The 21,470-nt window shown below is 39.1% G+C and overlaps 1 protein-coding gene across 1 annotated transcript in view; it reads right to left on the bottom strand.

Annotated features, from left to right (window-relative positions):
* The window catches only part of malrd1 (MAM and LDL receptor class A domain containing 1), a 46,522-nt gene extending 26,487 nt beyond the window's left edge, over window positions 1–20,035 (bottom strand). Inside the window, exons 1-15 of the mRNA XM_055037367.1 lie at window positions 19,749–20,035; window positions 18,419–18,547; window positions 18,235–18,323; window positions 17,253–17,417; window positions 16,537–16,633; window positions 14,398–14,529; window positions 13,784–13,936; window positions 6,435–6,540; window positions 4,867–5,234; window positions 3,379–3,827; window positions 1,773–1,860; window positions 1,521–1,694; window positions 1,279–1,435; window positions 672–828; window positions 481–591 (exon numbers count right to left, since the gene is read on the bottom strand). Coding sequence (XP_054893342.1) covers window positions 481–591; window positions 672–828; window positions 1,279–1,435; window positions 1,521–1,694; window positions 1,773–1,860; window positions 3,379–3,827; window positions 4,867–5,234; window positions 6,435–6,540; window positions 13,784–13,936; window positions 14,398–14,529; window positions 16,537–16,633; window positions 17,253–17,417; window positions 18,235–18,323; window positions 18,419–18,547; window positions 19,749–19,926 — 2,553 coding nt within the window. The 5' untranslated portion in view covers window positions 19,927–20,035. The remainder of the gene's footprint in view (window positions 1–480; window positions 592–671; window positions 829–1,278; window positions 1,436–1,520; window positions 1,695–1,772; window positions 1,861–3,378; window positions 3,828–4,866; window positions 5,235–6,434; window positions 6,541–13,783; window positions 13,937–14,397; window positions 14,530–16,536; window positions 16,634–17,252; window positions 17,418–18,234; window positions 18,324–18,418; window positions 18,548–19,748) is intronic.
* Window positions 20,036–21,470: the final 1,435 nt, after the last annotated feature.

Raw genomic sequence — 21,470 nt, 5'->3', positions numbered from 1 at the left:
TTGGAGAATAATTCAAGTTTGTGTAATTATCAGGAATGTTGAATAAAGAGAAACAGGGTAGTAAAGACCTGTTATTCCAAATTTCCAGTGGGTTCCTTGAGAAATAATTTATTCATTAATAATTTTATTGCTAAATGTTAACTGTCTTCCGATAATATTATCTAATAGCAATACCAGCTTCGATGGTGCACAACACAATTATCTGCTTAGAAGATGACGACTTGCAGATAAGCATTTTGTGGACATTTTTAACACCAGTGTAAAAAAGATGTCTGATAACTTAGCTTTCAAGATGAATCATGATCTGTGCAAATGTTTGCAATGTAGAAGAAGATAAATGAGCATTTCAAAATAAATCAGAATTCTTTGTAGCTGTCAGATAGATTAAACATGGTAAGTAAGCAGAACATATATGTAATTGCTTGGAACCTGAGTATGTCACACATTACAAGATCTTGGGTGCAAAAATAGTCAGCAGACCTGAAAGTCATTTAATAAACCCAAAAACACTTCAGCTCGTTTCCATCTGTTGCCTTGGTTACCAGTCTGAGACCAAACCACATGGGTGATGTTTTTGTGTCTGAGCAGCACCTATAGAAGAGATAAACAATCTCTTAACATGGTTCTGATGGGACATTCATTTCAACTCAAAGTTTCACTGGGGTATTTACTTGCAGGGTTCCCACAGTGAATCCATTCATGTGGTACCAGAATATGAGGGTACACTGTGGAGCAGTGGAGGAGATGACTGGTGTTTGGAGATCAGAGAACTGACCATAGCCGCCGTTTGAGCTGTCTGCATACATATACCAACCCTTAGGGCTGTTACTACAGAAGGAACAATACAGAATAACAATAATTATGTTATTGAAAAATCAATCGAATTAACATTTACGGTGCTTTTGCCATTTTGTCCCCAAAAGTGCTTTGCACATTTCTCAATTGTTTTGCAACAATCTGTAAAACAATCACTCTATTTGACAATTTCTACAATTCATCATTTGTTACAATTATTCCTAGTAACACCAATCACTGGCTGCAAAGTGGGGCAGTTGGAAGCAACTGTTGACCTGAAGCAAAAAGGCACTGATTTTTATTTGCGGTCTTTCTGCCAAAAAATCTAAAATTGTTGTTAATCATAGTTCATTTATGATTTAAAAAGAAAAGCATGCCTATATTCTTACAACGGCAGTGACACTCCTTTTTGTTCGACTAATTTGTTTTGTCAATCAACTAACGTGTTTTAAACGGATAGGAATATTTAAGTCTGGCTCTCACAGAGTGTGGTCATTAGTTGGACGGTGGTTTTGCTCTCCGTTGTGACTGCTTTCCCCCTGGTCGGCTGCCCAGCGAAACACATGGTTCACACTGAAAGAAGGACTAACAACAGTCCAGCCGCAAGAAACACCACCTTCAAAATCGCATCTTTCCTTCACTGAAAGAGAGAAAGGCAAGCAACTAGGAAAAAATCAGAAAAGGGTGGAATAATAGGTACCGTAGTAAAAACTACAACCATTTACCGCAGTTTGTTTCATCTGATCCATCAGAGCAGTCCTGCTTGAAGTCACACACTTGGCTGAGTAAAACACACTCCCCATGTGTTCCACACACAAACTGCCCCGTGGGGCAATTGTTGGGTATGACCGTCGGGGCTGGAGTGGTCAGTGGTGGGGTGATCAGAGAAGGTAGCTCTCCTGCAATATAAGACAGGGGATTAAATAAAACAGTGAAGCTCTGCTGCCCTGGGCTTATCTTATGTGATGAAGGTTTACCATGAAACAGCTGACAGTCCAGGAAGGAAAGGTCATCGATCGCAATGTCTCCTTCAAAATCATCTCCAACTGTGCCTTCAATTAAAATCTAAAAACGGGAAAAATTACTGAAGCATAATAGGTTATAATATTAATTGATATTAGTTCTTGCTAATTGTTTTATGGATAGATCATAAAAACACATCTCAGCTGTTACTAAAATCCCTGCAGGTACTATACAACCATTCTTCAAAAATATCACATCATTGTTACAGGTTACACCATTAAGAGCTATTGTTTCTTTTTTTTTAATGTTATCATAATAACTTTGAATACTCATGAATATATTTCCAATTGGGAGCTCACTTTTAGCTTCTGTTTTTGTCCTTGAATGTTGTTCTCTTCTTTTCACTGTGCATACAGGCAGATCCCTCTCTGCCAGAATTAAATTAATCAGTGTCAATAATTTAAACGTTTCCCTGTCTGCACTCAATTAAATTAACAAATGGAGCTCCTGTTCCAGTGACACGGCCCAGGAAAAGTCTTTAACTGCCTGTCAAATTGAAATCACTCATGAGTGATGACAACAGAACATCCATCTCCAGTGATCGATGCTGAGCACTAAAGCAATTAAATGGATCTTCATCATGCAGTGCTGGAATGCATTTGTAAATATGGACTCTTTGTTTCACTAGAGATTTGCTGCTGGTTGCTACAGATCTGTGTTTACCCTGAACTCAGGTTTGTCTGTGACTGCCAGGTGACTCCAAATGATTCACAGTCAGAATGATTCACAGTCAGATGTGATTAAAGTTATTAATCTAGACAGTCAACAAAATGTCTCAAGGACTTCAAATGTATGAAGTACTTTTAGACATCTACAGTAGTGAAATGTAATTTTACAACATATAATTCACTTCTCACCTTTAAGAGAAGTGAATAGTAGTCTAATAAGACATTCTTGGATCTGAAGTCCATGTAGGACATATTTATTCTTACATGGCTTTTGCATGTAGGAATAAGAATGTTCAAGACTCTTCTTCTACATTAGATGTTCAGTATGCATTCTTGTGTATGTATTTGGTTAGTTGTAATCTTTGACACTGTGAATGGCTTAAAAAATTTAAGTCCACAAATTAATGTGCACACTGTAACTGGTGGCAATAAATAAAAAAAAAAAAATTCAAGGTGTCACCTCAGCTGCCTAGAAGCTGCAGTAAAACAGTTCGTTTAGGTACATAATGAAAAGAAGTGAACTGAAATTTTTAAATTAAAGTTGAGGTAAATTTGTTCAATTACAGACATACAGACATGTCCAGTCTTAACAGGACATGGTGGAGATGAGTATTTGTGGAACTGTTTCATTGCCAGAAGAAGTTTAACTTGTGGCTTTAGCTGGTTTATGCACTCAAAGGGAGACTGCATAACATATTCAAAGTATAGTAACATCAGTGTTGCGGTGCCATGAAGTACCTATCGTTTATATCTAAGCTGCCAAGAGAATTCCCGCAATGCATCATGGGGTTGGGGCTGGATGATTAGGGTTAAAGTTGCTTTTGCTGTTGCTTTTCAACAAGATGGTCCTAGGTTTGAACAAACCAGAATGTACAAAATATTGAGCACATACCTGGAAAGGCTGCACACTATGTAGGTACATAGTCTTCCTGTGCCAGAGGTTTCCTTGGTTTCCATATTTTGCCCAGAGGAGCACGCCACGGCCTGTCGTGGTTGTCCTCATGTAAACCGCGAGGCTGAACACATGCGATCCAAACATGCAATAATGGAGGCGAAAGGCACAGCGGTGGTGGGGGGACCAAGCTGGGTCCTTGCCAGGCTGGTAGGTAGGTTCAAATACTGGGCTCAGCAGCACAGCTGTGTCCTTGAACTCCTGGGGGAGGGAAGACTCAATGTAGAGGTAATGACCAGAGGTGTTTCCCAGGGTATGGTCCTTCCACGGGCCTGTGTTTCGGGTTGGAGTTGGGCCCTGGATGCGTGTCCAGTTAAAAACATCTCCTCCACTCGTTTCCTGCTTCCAGTTGCACAGTCCATCTTCAAAGTCACACTGAATTTCTGGAGCTGTGAAAACCAATAAGACTGAGAAGATCTGAAATTGCAAACTTTAACAATTTAAAGTTTGCCCTGATGAGGTAAGAAAAGCATTTGATTTTAGATAGTGTGTCTATGATACTACATTCAAACTTTCAAGACATTGCTGAAAATGTAATCAAAAGGGAAAAAATTCAAATACAATCCATTGCTGTGAAATGTTTCCAATCATCAAACGCAGACAAAGATGATTTCAGCAAATAGAGCTACTTTGGTCATACACTTTGGGACTTTGGTCTTGTGTTTTGCTTTATTTTTGTCTGTCTTTTCACGTCCAGTTTATTCCTTAGGTTTAAGATTCCTAGTTAACTGTTGTGGTCGTTGATTTGCATTGTGAGTTGCAGTCCTTATTATTTACTCTTAGGTCCGAATTTCCTGATTCTTTATTAGCTTGTGTCTTTGCTGTTTACTTATGTTAGTGTCTTAGTTTCCAGATCCACCCCAGATGTGACACAATCATTTGTCCTAAAAATGTCCACTTTTGTATCATTAAACAAAGTATTTCCCAAAATATACAGGTCATCAGAATGTTTTAAGGAAATGCAAAGTGATCTTTGTTTTCTTCTTAGTCAAGGTTTTCTGCCTTGGGACTCTCCCATAAGTCATTTTGATCAATCTCTTTCTTTATGATTGGATCATTAATTCTCATCTTAATTGGCTGAAGTGATGCTGTTCTATGATTTAGTTTTTTTATATGGGTGCTTTTGCCTTTGCCTAGTGTTAGCCAACTACATATTGTCAGTGAGGTTTTATTTTTAGTTATTTAAGCAATTACCTTCTCATATATGTATGGTCAGACTGGCGGGGATGGCTTTTTCCATTTCTAAATGAAAGTGTGATTTTAAAATTTGCATTTTGTCTTCACTCAGTTCATCTGTGTCTGATATTTAGGTTTGTTTGTTGATCTGAAACATTTAAGATTGGCAAAACAAGCGAAGTCATAAGGTATCATATTCTTCAGCCTATTCTCGTTCTTATTGTTCTTATTTCAAGAAATTGAGACACTCACAACATCCTTCTTCATCTGATCCATCCCCACAGTCATCCACAAGGTCACAGAGCTGCAGGTGCTCCACACATGCTTTGGTGTGTAAGCAGTGGAAATGCGTGTGCTCGGGGCACACAGCCACTGCAGGCGGCATCGAACAATTCTTGAAGGAGACATCATCAAACGCGGAGACTCCATCGAACACGCCGAGGCTAATTTTAGCCAAAGCAATCTGGAAGGGCTGAGTGATGCGCCCCAGCTGAATGGTGACCCGGTTCCACCGTCTCCCTTGATCATACAGGGTCGTCCATATGACAGTTTTGTTTTGAACTCCTTTGAATCGGAGGTATATGTCAGCAGCCCCCACAGATACACCTGAGTTATAATGCCTGTGGGGATAAGAAGTAGATTGAATCTGAAATTCAGCTGATAAATTTATGCTGACATGGAAAGGAGCACATTGTAAGATAATATAGCTATGAAATTATATGCTTGTATGAGATACTCTAAATTACAGATTCATCCTATGATAATGCACCCTCCATGATCCCCAGTGATGATACGTGAGTAGTGAACAAATGTGAGCTGTGCAGGTTTTCATTTTCCAGAATTCCTATGACCATTAGGCAGAAAAACATAATCAGTCACTTAATATGAGGTTTTGGGACCATAAAAATGCCTGAACATGATTTATTAACATTCATATCTTATCCTGGCCTTAGTCAGTGAGGTGAAAGAAGCATTAAAAGGCGAGGCGAGGATATTTTGAAACAGGCTTTACCTGGGAGAGTAGCTCTCTGATTCAAAAGTAAGAGTGCAAAAAGCAGAAATGGTTCAGTGAACTCAATAAACAATATCCCCCAACAAAATAGGTAGTTATTACAATTTATTCAAGATTTTTTATTAGTAATATTAATTGTTACGCCTTCACTGTTGCCTTGAAGCAAAAAGGTCCAGGGTCCAAATCTCAGTCTGTTTTTCGGCATCGAGTTCGCATGGGTTCTCCCTGAGTACTCCAGCTTCCTTCCAGAATCAGGAAAATATGACTGTGGTCCAACTAAATTTGTATAAATTGCAGTTTGTGATGCAGATACAGCTGAAGTCTATGCTTAGCAGTACAACACATTGAAAAAGTGTGACTACTAAAATTATTTTTTTTGATTAAAAAAAAAAAAGTTCACATTGCAAATGATCCTTTTAGTTCCATCATCTCAGAGTTTCACATACATGCCAATACATTAACATTAAAGTCCTTGTTTGGTTCTCTTTGAATATATACTGAGTGAGTAAGATGTGATTTGGAATTAGTCAAACAATGACCAGTCTAAATTCAATAAAATAATCTCCTACTCTGCAGGTAAGACATTAAGTACTCAATGTTTCCACAGAACCCTTTAAAAAAATATGAGCTACCGCTAAAAGACAGCATTGCATTGAAAAGAGAAACATAGGTGGAGGAAAGGTGAAAACCTGAAGACACTGATCCCTGGATACAGTGAGATCTATGAGCGTGAACAATGTTGAACGTTGTACAATTACAAGAAAGAAAAACAGTCTATAGAGGGGAAAAGACGTCACATGTTTCTCACCAAAAGGTCATGGTGCATCCTGAGGCTGATTGCTGGAACCAGGGTCCAATGAGAACAGCATTTGGATGCAGACTGCTGCTGTTTTTCAGTATAAACATAAAATGACCTGCAGTCATAAAAAAAAAAATCTTGTTCAACATGCTTCTAAATACTGTTTTTTTTCCTGAAAGCAATATGTTTGACAGCACAGTCACATTTCAACTAAGGTAGTTTGTTTACAGAAAAGTTTGTCTACACCTTAAATATTCCCACTTGGCCACTTCGGCCAGACAGATCAATTTTATCTACTTCTCCCTTCGGCTTCAAGTCAAAGTTGCCATGGTAACTTGCATCAGTGAAAACCTTAGTTTCTTCATTGAAAATCTTTGTTTAACTTTCCCTATTTCTAATTAGAAAGAACAAAGCAGATGTTAGGATGTAGTGCCATCAGCTGGTGATGGAACAGGAATCACTGCACACTGTGAACAACAGCATCCTTAAATCAGGACAATACTATGATTGTGTTTTGTAATGAAGAGGCCTTCATTACTGAATTAATTTATTCAATGTATTGTATCGCACTGTAAAAACATTTGCACTTTCTCACTATGCACTTTATTTAGCACTGCACTTTTAAAATAGATCTATAAATTAACATTTTGCACTCAGGAAGTTTTAATTGTATTTATTGAGTATTTTAGGGATTGGTGTGTAGCCTTTGTTCTGGGCTCTGCACAGCTGCTCCTCATTGGCCAGTGGAGGTGGTTAACTGTGAAGAGAGGAGAATTGATACTCAGAGCAATGAGCTATTGGTGGATAAAACTAAATAAATGATGTGCATAATTTATTAGGTGTGGAATGTGCTAATATAGTGACTCACCTGTCTTTTTATGTGTCCTCTCAGGATGTTTGGACAAATATTGTCCTAAGGGGCTGGACAATGATATAGGTCCTGGGAGAGACCATTGAGAAAAATGGGAGAGGGGTGTATTGTTTTATGGTGTACTGTTTTATGGTGTTTTAGTAAGGGTAAGGTTAAAACATAAAAAATATTTATAAAAAGGAAGTTGATGTGGTTATAGTAAAATGTATTTTATTCAATTAAGGGGAACAGGGTAAGATGGGATTATCTTATGAATTTTCAGATTGTTTTAACTGTCACAGCTGGGACTATTTAAGATTGCAATTTTCACCTGTGAGAGAGTATTGAGACATTGAGATGTTTGTAAGACCAAGAGTGTGACATTGTTTGTGATGCTGGGAGGAATAAACCTGCTGTTCCACCTAAACTCTGCTTGATATCATCAATCTGCACTGAAAAATCCAGCCGTAAAAGGCCAACCTGTTACAAGTGGTGTCAGAAGTGCGTCTATTCATGCCACAGTGCAAAGATGATGACCAGAGGTGGTAAAAAGCCAGGCCAAGAGGGAGAGCCTGATGAAGCAGCTGGAGCTTCCTCTGAAATGGAAACCATGGCAGCGACCAACCCTGAAGATAAGTTGGAGGAACTGGCGGTGTTGGTGAAATCCATTATGCGGTCTCAGGTGGCTAGAGACATGAAGATGGATAAAGATTTTTCCCGCCAGGAGCAGAGGTGGAAAAGTATGCAGCATCAGTTTCAACAAATGCAGCTGCAAGTGAATGCGGTACTGGAAAAACAGGATGAGTCAGACACACAGGATCAACCTTCAACATCTGAAGCACCTGCAGAAGAATCAGATGGTAGTGATGTTCAGGTGGCTCATGGTTCCAGGTCCATAATTGAACCAAAATTTCTTCCCTTATCGACGGATGACGACATTGAGCATTTTCTGACGACGTTCGAGAGGATGGCCCAGGTGTGTCGTTGGTCCAGAGATGAGTGGGCGATTCGTCTGGTCCCTCTGTTGACCGGAAAGGCCCGCACAGCCTATGTTCTAATGGATATTGCTGACTCTCAGAACTATGATAAACTGAAAGAGGCAATTCTGGCAAAATATGAAATTACTGCTGATACTTATCGACGCCGCTTCAGATGCCTAAAGATTGAATCAGGTGAGACGCCGCGTGAACTTTATGTTCGACTGAAAGACTTGTTTTCAAGATGGATCAAACCTGATAAATCTACTGAGCAAGAAATATCTGGGCAGATAATTCTGGAGCAGTTTTTAAGGATGGTTAATCCAGAATTGGAGGTCTGGATACGTGAGCGTGACCCGAAGACAGCAGAAGAAGCAGCTACGCTTGCAGAAGTCTTCAGATCAGCCAGGAGGGGGAGCTGGAGCACCTATGCTGGCCAAGAGACTCATTATGCCCAACCAAGTAAGTCCACTGGGGGTGAACAGGGCTCTGGTCTAAGTCAGGCTAGAAATGGTTCTAGTTTTAAGCAGTTCCCTTCCCATCGACCTGCTAAGGTTAAAAAGTCATTTCATAAGTCGTCAGGTCAGGATATTAGATGTTACAACTGTAATGGTTTTGGCCATACGCAACATTTTTGTCCCGCCCTAAAATCAAAGCCATCACTGATGTGTTCAATTCCAAGAGCGGCTACTGAAGTTGAAAAAAGAAAAGCTTGTACGGCTTCGGTGCTAGTTAATGGGAAGAAAGAAGAAGCATTGCTTGATTCTGGGTGTTTTCAGTCTTTAGTACATGCAAGCTTAATCCCAGATGAAAAGTTAAGTGAGGTGGGGGTTAAAATAAGCTGTATACATGGAGATGAGCATGTCTACCCTAGTGCAGAGGTGTATTTGACAGTGGGAGGTCAAACATACCTGGTACAAGTAGCTGTAGTTCCCTCTTTGCCATATTCAGTTATACTTGGTAATGATATTCCCACTCTCTTAGACCTTCTTCATCAGTCGGATTATGAGCCTCAAGTACTTACCAACAGAGATGCCCCAGGTCCATGTTTCAAATCCGATGTACCAGAAATATTGAAACCATGTAATGTAGTCACAAGAGCTCAAAGTTCAAAGGCGATGTTGGAAGAACTCCTTATTTTGGAGAGTCTCTGGAAACAGAGCAGGGAAAAACTAAAAAGTCAAAAGCTCAGAAAAGAAAAGAGAAGTTCAAAGGCTCAAATAATGAAGGAATAGAACAGCTGTCTAAGCCAAATAATATGTTTGAGTTTGACATTCCCTCAGATTTAGGTGCACTCCAGAGAGATGATCCTACTCTAAAACCTTGGTTTGAGAAAGCAACTAGGGAGGAGGAAACTCATCAGCGCCAGGTAGACTTCCGTGAAGATGCAGTTTACATTACTAAAGGAGGTATTTTGTATCAGAAGAAAGGACATTGTGAAGCATTAGCTCTTCCACAACAGTTTAGACACAAAGTTATGGAATTGGGTCATTCAATTCCGTGGGCAGGTCATATGGCTTTTTACAAAACACTGAACAGAATCAGTAGTCGTTTTGTTTGGCCAGGAATGTATACCCAGATTTCAAAATTTGTAGTTCCTGTGAAAAATGTCAGTTGACTTCAGGCAAAGGAGTAGCAAGAGCCAGCTACAACCTCTGCCCATTATTGACACTCCTTTTGAAAGGCTAGGCATGGATATTGTGGGCCCATTAGAAAAAGCACTACAGGTCACCGTTACATATTGGTGATATGCGACTATGCTACACGGTATCCTGAAGCTTTTCCTCTTAGATCCATTAAGGCCCGACATGTTGCTAATTGTCTCCTGCAGCTCTTTTCTAGAGTAGGAATACCCCGAGAAATTCTCACAGATTGTGGGACAAACTTTTTGTCCAAACTGTTGCAGCAGGTTTACAAATTACTAGGGATTAAGGGACTTAAGACCACCCCTTACCACCCCCAAACGGACGGGCTAGTGGAGAGATACAATCAGACTCTTAAAAACATGCTACGCAAGTTTGTCTCCGACATGGGTGTCGACTGGGACCAGTGGCTGCCGTATCTGTTATTTGCTTACAGGGAGGTTCCACAAGTCTCCACAGGTTTTTCACCTTTTGAATTATTGTATGGACGTCAAGTGAGAGGTCCGCTGGATCTACTGAGAGACTGCTGGGAAGATGCGAAACCTGAGGGTGAAAACATTGCAGCATATGTCATTAACATGAGAGCGATTGCAGGAAATGACATCTTTTGCACAGGACAACATGAAAGCAGCTCAACAACATCAAAACACATGGTACGATCAGAAGGCCAGAGACAGAGTCTTTTTGCCAGGACAGAAGGTTCTGTTACTGCTGCCTACCAGTGACAACAAGCTGCTGACAAAATGGCATGGACCATATGAGATCACCAAACAAGTGAGTAAAGTGGTTTATGAACTGTATATGCCGGAACGGATAAAGAAGCATCAAGCCTTTCATGTTAACTTGTTGAAGGAGTTCCACAGTCACCAAGAAACCTGTGCATCAGGAGTTATTTGTGAGAGCGGTTGAGGATGAGGAGGTGACTGAAAAATTCTTTCCTACCAACATGTCTGACTGTGCTCTGGTTGATATTTCTCATCTGTCTCCAACTGAGCAGGAAGAAATCAAACCTCTCTTGGACCCTCAGCTCTTCAGAGAAGTTCCAGGATTTACATCACTGGTTAAACACAGGATTCAGTTGAAACAAGATGCACCGAGTCGTCAAAAGAGTTATCGCATTCCAGAGCGATTGGTTCCAGTGCTGGAAAAAGAAATAAAGTTGATGATGGATTTGGGTATCATTGAAGAGTCTAGCAGTGAGTGGTGCAGCCCAATTGTGCTGGTACCAAAGAAAGATGGATCTCTGAGATTTTGCATAGATTTCAGATATTTAAATGGTGTCTCTAACTTGATCCATACCCAATGCCTAGAGTGGACGATCTACTGGAGAAAGTCGGTTCAGCAAGCTACATCACAACGTTGGATTTGTGTAAAGGCTACTGGCAAGTTTTGGCACAAGAGGCAAGAGAACTGATGGCCTTCAAAACGCCTTTTGGTATGTACCAATTTAAAGTCATGCCATTTGGGCTCCAGGGGGCGCCAGCGACGTTTCAACGTTTAATGGATCAAGTGTTGAGAGATGTGTCAGAGTTTTCTGCAGCATATTTGGATGATGTTGTAGTGTATAGCCGGACATGGGAGGAGCATCTGATTCATCTGAAGGAGGTGCTACACCGCATCAGGCGGGCCGGATTGACAGTGAACCCACAGAAGTGTAAGGTTGCACAAAGAGAAGTGGAGTACTTAGGTTTTGTTATTGGGTTTGGAAAAATAAAGCCACAAGTGGGGAAGATGGAAGCAATCCAGTCCTTTCCAGTTCCCTCTACAAAGAAGAAGGTGAGAGGATTTCTGGGTTTGGTGGGCTGGTACCGGAAATTCATACCTTTGTTTGCAGAACGATCAGCTGTGCTGACGCAGCTAACAAGGAATGCAGCCCCCAACAAAGTGTGTTGGACAGAAGACTGTGAGAAGGCATTCAACGATCTCAAACAAGCAGTATGTACTCATCCAGTTTTACACACACCAGACTTTGCTAAACCATTCATCTTACAGACAGACGCCTCAGGAGTAGGGCTTGGAGCTGTCCTGCAACAAGAGGTGGACGGTGAGAGAAGACCCGTGGTGTTTCTGAGTCGGAAGCTGCTTGACCGAGAGACGAGATATTCGACAGTGGAAAAAGAGTGCTTGGCCATGTAGTGGGCTATTGAGGCTCTCAGGTATTATCTGTTAGGACGTCACTTCATCCTGGAGACTGACCATCGTGCTCTTCAGTGGTTGAGACGGATGAGGGATGCCAACGCTCGCATCGCTGGATGGTACTTGGCACTGCAGCCATTTGACTTTACAGTTCAGTACAAGCCAGGAAAGTCTAATGTGGTTGCTGACTGTTTATCCAGAGTCTCAGAGGACTGAGATACTGAGCTCTGAAAAGAGGAGGGAGGAAATGTAATGAAGAGGCCTTCATTACTGAATTAATTTATTCAATGTATTGTATCGCACTGTAAAAAACATTTGCACTTTCTCACTATGCACTTTATTTAGCACTGCACTTTTAAAATAGATCTATAAATTAACATTTTGCACTCAGGAAGTTTTAATTGTATTTATTGAGTATTTTAGGGATTGGTGTGTAGCCTTTGTTCTGGGCTCTGCACAGCTGCTCCTCATTGGCCAGTGGAGGTGGTTAACTGTGAAGAGAGAGAATTGATACTCAGAGCAATGAGCTATTGGTGGATAAAACTAAATAAATGATGTGCATAATTTATTAGGTGTGGAATGTGCTAATATAGTGACTCACCTGTCTTTTTATGTGTCCTCTCAGGATGTTTGGACAAATATTGTCCTAAGGGGCTGGACAATGATATAGGTCCTGGGAGAGACCATTGAGAAAAATGGGAGAGGGGTGTATTGTTTTATGGTGTACTGTTTTATGGTGTTTAGTAAGGGTAAGGTTAAAACATAAAAAATATTTATAAAAAGGAAGTTGATGTGGTTGTAGTTAAATGTTTTTATTCAATTAAGGGGAACAGGGTAAGATGGGATTATCTTATGAATTTTCAGATTGTTTTAACTGTCACAGCTGGGACTATTTAAGATTGCAATTTTCACCTGTGAGAGAGATATTGAGACATTGAGATGTTTGTAAGACCAAGAGTGTGACATTGTTTGTGATGCTGGGAGGAATAAACCTGCTGTTCCACCTAAACTCTGCTTGATATCATCAATCTGCACTGAAAAATCCAGCCGTAAAAGGCCAACCTGTTACAGTGTTGATGATGCATATTTTGCCTCTAAAGATATTGTAAATGCATGGCAGTCATCTCTAGAGAAATTTTATCATGTTAGCAATTACTGGTTATTGATTAATACTCAAACCTCCTTCTCGGCAGTGGCAATAAAAAGCTATAGCCTTTCTATAGAACAATTACTACTAATTGGTTGTCAAAACATAACAGAATTTAGCAGCATATTCTGAAAAAGTTTCAAATTACATATATATATATATTTCATGCTAAATACTGTGTTCTGTAAGGTGTTTCTGCAGGCTCCAATTCTAAACCTAATAGGCATCTTTTTCAGACCATTTCACTCGATAATCATAACAAAAACAACAGATGGTGCTTGTTTGCAGTCAGCCAGCAACAAACTTAAAGCTGCGACTCTAACAATTCTGTTCAGGAAAGAAACAGGAAGATGTAATGAGGCATGATAAACAGTAACATATTGTGGTAAATGAGCAAAATAGGTTCTCATGTTAACTGCTATTCAGATGGCTGAGAAGGTACTTCTCCACATTTGGAGCACATTGAACTACAATTTTTTAAACAAAATTTTAGATTAAAATGTAGATTTAAAAAGATCTTTCCAGTATTTTTGGAAGGGCTCAATACAGTTCTCTTCAACTTTAACACGTCACACTTCTTCGTTTTTCATATTTATTTCCTCTACCTTTAGTGCTGTTAGTTGTGTGGTCCGGAAGGGGTGGATGACCATAGTAGTCCGGCGGTACCTTGTCAGATGAGCCCCTGATCCAGTCAAACCCATCTCCAGGAGTGAGCTCATACCAGCCGCATGAACTGTCCTCAAAGTCACACTCAGAAGCTAAAACAGAAAAAGGAAACACTGTAAGGATGCTGCCCTTCTGGGTAATCAGTCCAGAAAGGCAACTGGATGTGATCAGGCCTAATTAAATCAATTTACAAACTCTGTAAATACTTTAGTTGTTTATTTGGTGCACTATAATTTAAATCAGCTGCACCTAATTGTTTACGGGTTGATATTTTATGTGCTGAAGGTTTAGTAGTACAATGTTCAAAACATATTATCAAATCATATGATCAAAAGCTTTTAGTGGACCTGTAAACAGATGAATTTAGCAGCAATAACATAGTGGTACACTTTTTTTAATTTGACTGATTGCACATGTAAGACAAGATAGGACATTGAGCTACAGTGCATTTTAATAGTCTGACAGCAACAAATAAAAATAAATCCTGAAAACATCTTTCAGGGAGACTCAAACGTGATTATTTCAAAGTGTTGCTCAGTAAAGTGGTTCTTACGGCATCTGGCTTCATCTTCTCCGTTGGGACAATATGGTGTGAAGTCACACACTTTGCTCTCCTCGACACAACCCCCTGTAGCGCAGGTGAGCCATGAAGGAGGGCAGGAAGGAGAAGCGAGGACTCTGCCCTCTGCCAAGTACAAAATAAATATAAGAGATTAATACAATTAATGGAGCCCCATTATCTGCACATAATCAAATTTGTTTGAGTCACCGTTATAATTAAAATATTTTATGGAGAGAATGTGCTCAATTAGCATAAATGAGCTTGATGATTCCCAAAATGAAGTAAGTGCATTTGATTAAATTGCAGTAATGGTTTAGATTTTGATCAATAGTACAGCAAAGACTCCATTGCATAAATTAACTCAATGGCAGTATATGAGGAGCATGGGAAATATATCAAAACCATAGCCCAGGTTTTTAAATCACTGTTAGCTGGTCTCAGAAATTAATCTTTTAAATGTTGCCATTTTCAGAATATATTCTCAATGACCTTTAAAATGACTCATTTTAAAATCTAAGATGGCAACTTCATTAAAAGGACAAAGAGAGATTAAAACAGTAAAATAGCAACAGCATTAAAAAAGCATATAAAACATATATGTAATAATTTAATGAAATTCTCTTTTTAAAAAGGATTTAATAGGTGTAGATTGGATTTGTTCAACCTGTCTTGCCTATTCTTTGCAAACCAAAAATCCCAACTGTCATATGCAAGCATGTGTAAAATGCCACTCTGATTATCTTTTCTTGTTAATGTTCCAATCTATTATCATCTCTAAAGTCATTCAAGGCATGAACCGATTTAGACAGTACAAACACATCAGTTTGTTGATGCATCTTTAGACTATGCTATAACAACAGTACAACATCAATAATCTTCCAGAAGGTGACCGCCATCACACAAAGAAAGACTAAACTTGACTTCTAAACATTTGAAGTAAGGATCTTGGGGAGGTCTTCTGGAGTGCTTAAACAGGACAGTGTGCTCACCACATATGTAATGGAGCTTGGATGAACAGTGGTAGCTCATTATAATTATGCAAGCATGAGCCCTGCGTGCACACAGCATTGTTAGGTCATTAGGTAATTTTAGCTGTAGCCAAACAGGCCTTGTGTTAAAACTGCAACAGGATTACACCAACATAATGCTGTCAACATTCCAAGAAGACTCATTTTGTGTAATGTTTGGCTCTGCTCCTGCAAAGAGAATGGGGTCTTTTTATTGTTCTGAAAGAAACAAAAAGAACCTTCTCAAGTACCAAAAATGCACCATGCAAAGTGTGATTAGTGCTGGTTTCTCTGTGCTTATTAAAGCCTAGGTTATTGAGCCAATTCAATTTGGTTTGGTGGTAGTCTAAAAGACTTTCGCATAGAGTTTTCATAGTCTGCAGTTTGTCTTTTACATTAAGTATGATAATTCTGGTTCTTATGGTCCTTTGACACACATGGCTTAGATTTTTTTCATGCCTGGCAGCTTCTGATTAGTTTCAATTGAATGCTGATGAAGTAATTAACTCAGAAGTGTTGATACAGGACCACATTTAAAACATAAAGCAGTGGGTCTGGGGGAACCCAGCCTGGCAATGACTGGTTTAGTAAATACCTTTTGTGCACTTGAAAAAATTAGTCAGGGGTCAGAATTTACACCTGGAAACCAGGGGTGGAAGAAAAGGGTAGGGGATATGGATTCGTGGTCAGATGTATGGATGGATGATCTGTTTTTTTTCTTGTTACTTTTTCAGATTACATTGAACTCTGCATATTAGACAAGTTGTGAAAATGCAACAGAATGATCTTACAGTTGTACATCAGTGGAGAACACAGTTAAAAATTGTGTCTGAAATGTCACATACTTCAACCATGCTTGCTGAAGTACGATTTATGGAGTCAACTCCTCCACTATTGCATAATGTCTAAGCTCTCTTCCAGAAAAAAGTACACCAAGCACAATTTTAATGACTCAGTTATCCTGGTATAAATCCAATCATGGCTGTTTTAATATCCTCACTCTCATTCATCAGTATTCAAAACAAGCTCCTCTGTTTATGTGTGAGGATATTTCAAAATGTCAAGGTTCATGCGGTGTGTGTGTGGTGAGGTGTTAGAAGTGTTAGAAAGCTATAGATAGTACCAGGCAGAATGGCACATCCAGGACTGAAAGACAAATCATCAATGGCTAAGATCTCAGATGCTTCACTGCTGGCTGAAAGCTCCCCTCGAATTACCACCTGGAAGATAAAACAGGGAAATTATGTCACACATATTAGGGACAGTTTTTTATTATTATTATTAGTTTACTACAATTTAATTAAGCTGAAACTACAAATGAATATTGGTTAAAAAAAATCAGTGAAGGGTATTGAGTTGGTTGATGCATAGAAAATTCCTGAGTGAATGATTCCAATTTCCATTTTCAAATTTAGGCAAATATGTAGATTTTCCATCCTGAAAACACCATAAATAATACTACTAAAAAGAAAAAACAATCCTCCTTCAGCAGCTCTTTTGGCCTCACAGTGAAATCAAGCTCCTAAACATGCTGACCAATACCACTGAAACAGGGAGTGAATTAATGGAGCAGAAAGTGAATGTCAGCAGATGTGACCTCTCTTTATCACCTACAGACATCCAGATGGTAAAGAGGCAGAGAAGAGGACTGGGTGACACTGACATGTTCTGAAGATATTGAAAGGACACTAACAAACTTACATCCAGATGGTCTCTGAGAAGTCCAAATGGGTCAGTATACTTCCCCGGTGCACTTTGCTATCGCTCAGCTCATTTAAGCTGCGATTTCAATTTTAACGTCAAACAATTATACAAACTTATTGTGTAATTATGACAGACCTGAAAGCGTTGATTGCTGGAGAAGTGAATCACTGCCCGCAGCCATGTTCCCTTCTCTAGTTGAGTGGAGTGTTTCCAGAGTTCAGAGCTCTGAGCCACCAAATGAGGCTGAAGTAGGATCTGAAGCTCTCCATGTCCTGTCCCAGCATAGTGGTAGAAACGTATCTGATGGAAACAAAGAACATGTTGGCGCTCTTTATTCTGACTATACAAAATCTCTCGTTTCCAAATGTGTGTTCTGATACTTTTCTAAGACTCAAATTCTTAAATATCCTAATGGATTTTTATTAGGGCATCTTTGACATGCAAGTTCAAAGATTTATTGTGACCAAGTTTATTTTTCACAGTTTAAAGTTTAGCATCACTATCTTCCCTGCCAGGTGACAGGCTGGAATTGCTGGGGTTATGTAACAACGCAGTGATGGTAGAATGTGACTTAACAATCAGGAGATTTTTGAAACAGCTCATTTTTCAGACTACATAACACATTAACTTTAACTAGGTGTTGTTGTTTTTTGTAAGACACACTTTAAGAGCTCCAAAATTGTGCACACAACCATATTGAAAATCCAACATGTCTTCCTAAGAAATATATTTTTACACATCCTACCTCTGCAGGTTGGATTCAACATGTCATATCAAGAAATATCAGATTTATTTTGTAGTGATAATTGTTAACAGTATATCAATTTATTATTAGAGTATCAGGTTTTAGCGTTCTGGAAAAAGGAACGGGGGGAAGAGTTGTCAAATGAATCCATCCATTATCTGACATGCTTAACCCTTATGAAGTTGCAAGGGGTGCAGATGCCTAGCTCAACGAGAGGCAGGCTGTACCCTGGACAGTTTGCTAGTCCACTGCAGTATAGTAAATCCTACTATGGTATTATTTTTTTCTATAAATATATTTCCAGACTTGAAAAATGCTCAGACTATTTCCTAAACTTTTAAAGACATTGCTTGTCCTCTGCGACATAGTTACCTGGCAGCCATGTGTTGGCAGGAAGACAGGACTCCTCAGTTCTGCAGTGATCTTTTTTCCTCCAATGGGTGAAAGTGACAGAAAATGTGCTGAGGGTAAAAAAAAAAAAAAAAAAATCCAGACAGTTAAAGACTAAGATGTGTGATTAATACAATGTTATTGTAGGAATATCAGCTTCTCCAACCTGAGGTGTTTCTGTGGTCCTGACTAAGTCCTGGAGCCTCATCTGTTCTGGTCCATCTGTAGAGGGACTTTGAGTTTTGGATGAAATCACAGAAATTCTCCTCGAAATCACATCTTGTATATGTGGAACCTGTAATATCAAATGTTCACTTAAGCTAAATATTTTCTTTCAAAAAGAAAAAAAAAATTGTGGTTTTCTCTAGAACATATTAAACAATGCCCCTCTCTGCCTTAATGATAGTTATAATATAAAATCAAGACTTCCAAGCTGAAGTGACTGAGACAAGAGATGTCAGAAGACACATTTTTCAAAGGTTTTATGGATGAAATGAAAGAGCCTCTAGATAGACCAGATGGTTGGGCCTGTGGGTGGATCAGTAACGAGCAAGAAGCTCCACATCAAGTCAGACACCAACAAGGCGGAGGTGGGGTACTCTTATGGGCTGGTATTATTAAAGATGAGCTGGTTGGACATTTTCAGGTTGAAGATGGGCTCAAAATCAACTCTTAAAACTACAGATAATATGTTCTTCAAGCAGTGATACAGGAAGAAGTCTGCATCCTTCAAAAACTCAGTGATAATTATGCAATACACAAGCATCCAAGCACTCCTCTGCACTGTTAGCCAGAAAAGGCGTTAAAGATGAAAAACTAATCACATGGCCACCCTTCCTCACCTGACCTGAACTGAATTGAAAACTTGTGGGCAGATAAGATAAGATAATATCAACCTTTTACTCAGTGGTCAACATACATGGCGGTTGCGGCGTCACATTGTGTGGATGTCTTTATTCAGCAGATTCAGAAAAGCTGATCAGAGCTGTTGGATGGACCTAATGTGATCCTGCAAGCAAACCAGCCAGTCTTGAAGATTTGGGTTCGTTTGGAAGCCACAAGAAATGGCTGATCCAACGTTGACTTTCTCTTTGTACCAAATTGTTGTTGGAGCCTGGAGTTTGGCTGAAAGTAGTGGATTAATTAGACAATGATCACAAATCCAACTCTACAACAGAATGGCTTAAAGACAATTTAAGGTGTTGCAATAGCCCAAAGTCCATACCTCAACCCAACTGATTTCCTGAGGAGGTAGTGTAAGGTATACACAACTTCCTCGGGCTTTTAGAGACTTTTGTTTAAACAAAAGTCTCCAAAGGTCAATAAACTGAAGCAGCAACAGGTTTACAGGTTAAGTATTGACTACTACCAGTTATTGCTGCTAAATTTAGTTCTACAAGCCAATAAACCATGAGGCGCATTTAGTTTTTCTCTCGACTAGATTCATAGTCACCACTTCAGGTCCGGCTCTTATAAATTCTGGATAGTAAACTTACAGTTTTCTTCATCGCTGCCATCTCCACAGTCGTCGGTGAAGTCACACACAGAGTCCAACGCCACACAAAATCCCTGACGGCAGGTAAACTCCTGATGTGAACAAGCACTGACGAACACCGAGCCAATTAGAAAATTGAGGGCCAAAAGCAGCCACACTGTGCCAAGCAGTAACGCCATCCGCTGGTTAACAAAGTTATTTTAAACAAAGCACATTATAAACAATTCCAATTTTAGCATTTTGCTTCTATGACTTAAGGAAGACGTGTTGTTGCGTTTCCCTTACTGTGCGCAGTGCTAAGAGATATGACTCACCATGTCTGCCTGCCTGTGGGTTGTTATCATGTTGTAAAGGGCAATAAATGTTTTTTTTTAAGCTATTTTTATTGCTGTTTCTCAATAGGTTTACTTTGTGGGTTTATCTGTTACAGCAGAATAGAATAAAATAGAATAGAACAGAACATAATATTTCTAAAGCAGCTCAGACTTTACATTAGATTAAAAATGCAGAAAAAAGAGAAAAAAAAAAGCAAGTTTGAATTTTTTTTGTATTCCATTTAATATACTAATAACTGTAAAAATGAAACCATTTGCTTGTGTGTGGTGAATATTGGATTTTTATTACTGATACTGATTTTATTCTAGCCTAGTAATTTGAAGTGGGTCGCACATGAAGACATGCATTATCTTTTAGCGCCATCTGGTGGTAATATTTTTTCAATAACGTTCCACCCATTTACGTGTCCTTTTTTGATTTTGAGAAAAATAAAGTGTATATTTATGTTTTTTTAATTATCTTCCACTTTTTTATATTAGATCAAGTATGCTTTTCAGATGAGCTGCACTGTTTTCTTCTGTGCACAGCCAGTTTTATCTACCCTGAATGCTTTCCTGAAAACCTAAAGACAGTCTGTCCTTTCAATTACATTACAGTAGCATATGTGTGCTCCTTTAGGTTGGCACGGCAACATATTATTTATGTGGAGTACAATGGCTCAAATGAGACAAGTTATGACTTAGATCGACTGCTTAATGAAAAATAAATGCCATTGAGGTCAGATTGCAGCCTGGTAGCTTATCTATTACCCTTCATTAGTGCAAGGCTCCTTTTCCACCTGCAGAGATGTGTCAAAACAAGACAAGAGCAATTTAACTTTTAATTATTATTTTACAAGCCTTCTTTTGAAGATATTGTATGCAGATATTGAGAGCTGTTGAAACACATCCTTCTTGGTGCTTAAAATTATTAGAATATTTTTTTGTTTTGTTTTTATAAGAGCTCTCTGAGACTCTGAGGCCTCTGATCTATTTTTTTCTTTTTGCACCCAACTCTCAGGATCTCACAAAGACATTTTAGGTGTTCTAAACACCCAACCATCAGACAGAAATCACATCATTACTGGGCAAAAAGCATACGGTGCTTTGTAAAAATGTTCATGGTCCTGTAAATATCTCGTTTCATAGTGTTAATTTTGGTAAATATTGCGAATGTGAAATCAGTTGTGATCTTAGCCTATTTTCATGTTTTCTATCCATGTCATCTCTGCTTCCTACTCCGTGATCTTTAGCATTTTGGGCAAAAACACTAGCATCCTGTGTGAGCATCTGCTGCTGTGAGACTCGGCATTACATTAGCACGTAAAACTTAATTCAACACTTGGAATAGTTCAGCATCATGTAGCTTACAACTGAAAAGGAAAGTTTCATAAATGTTCACAAATAAA

This window comes from Poeciliopsis prolifica, unplaced genomic scaffold, assembly GCF_027474105.1.
Source record: "Poeciliopsis prolifica strain line A6 unplaced genomic scaffold, Auburn_PproV2 SCAFFOLD012, whole genome shotgun sequence".
NCBI lineage: Eukaryota > Metazoa > Chordata > Actinopteri > Cyprinodontiformes > Poeciliidae > Poeciliopsis > Poeciliopsis prolifica.
Note: the sequence above shows the minus strand (reverse complement) of the source record. Positions and strands in the feature narration are given on the sequence as shown.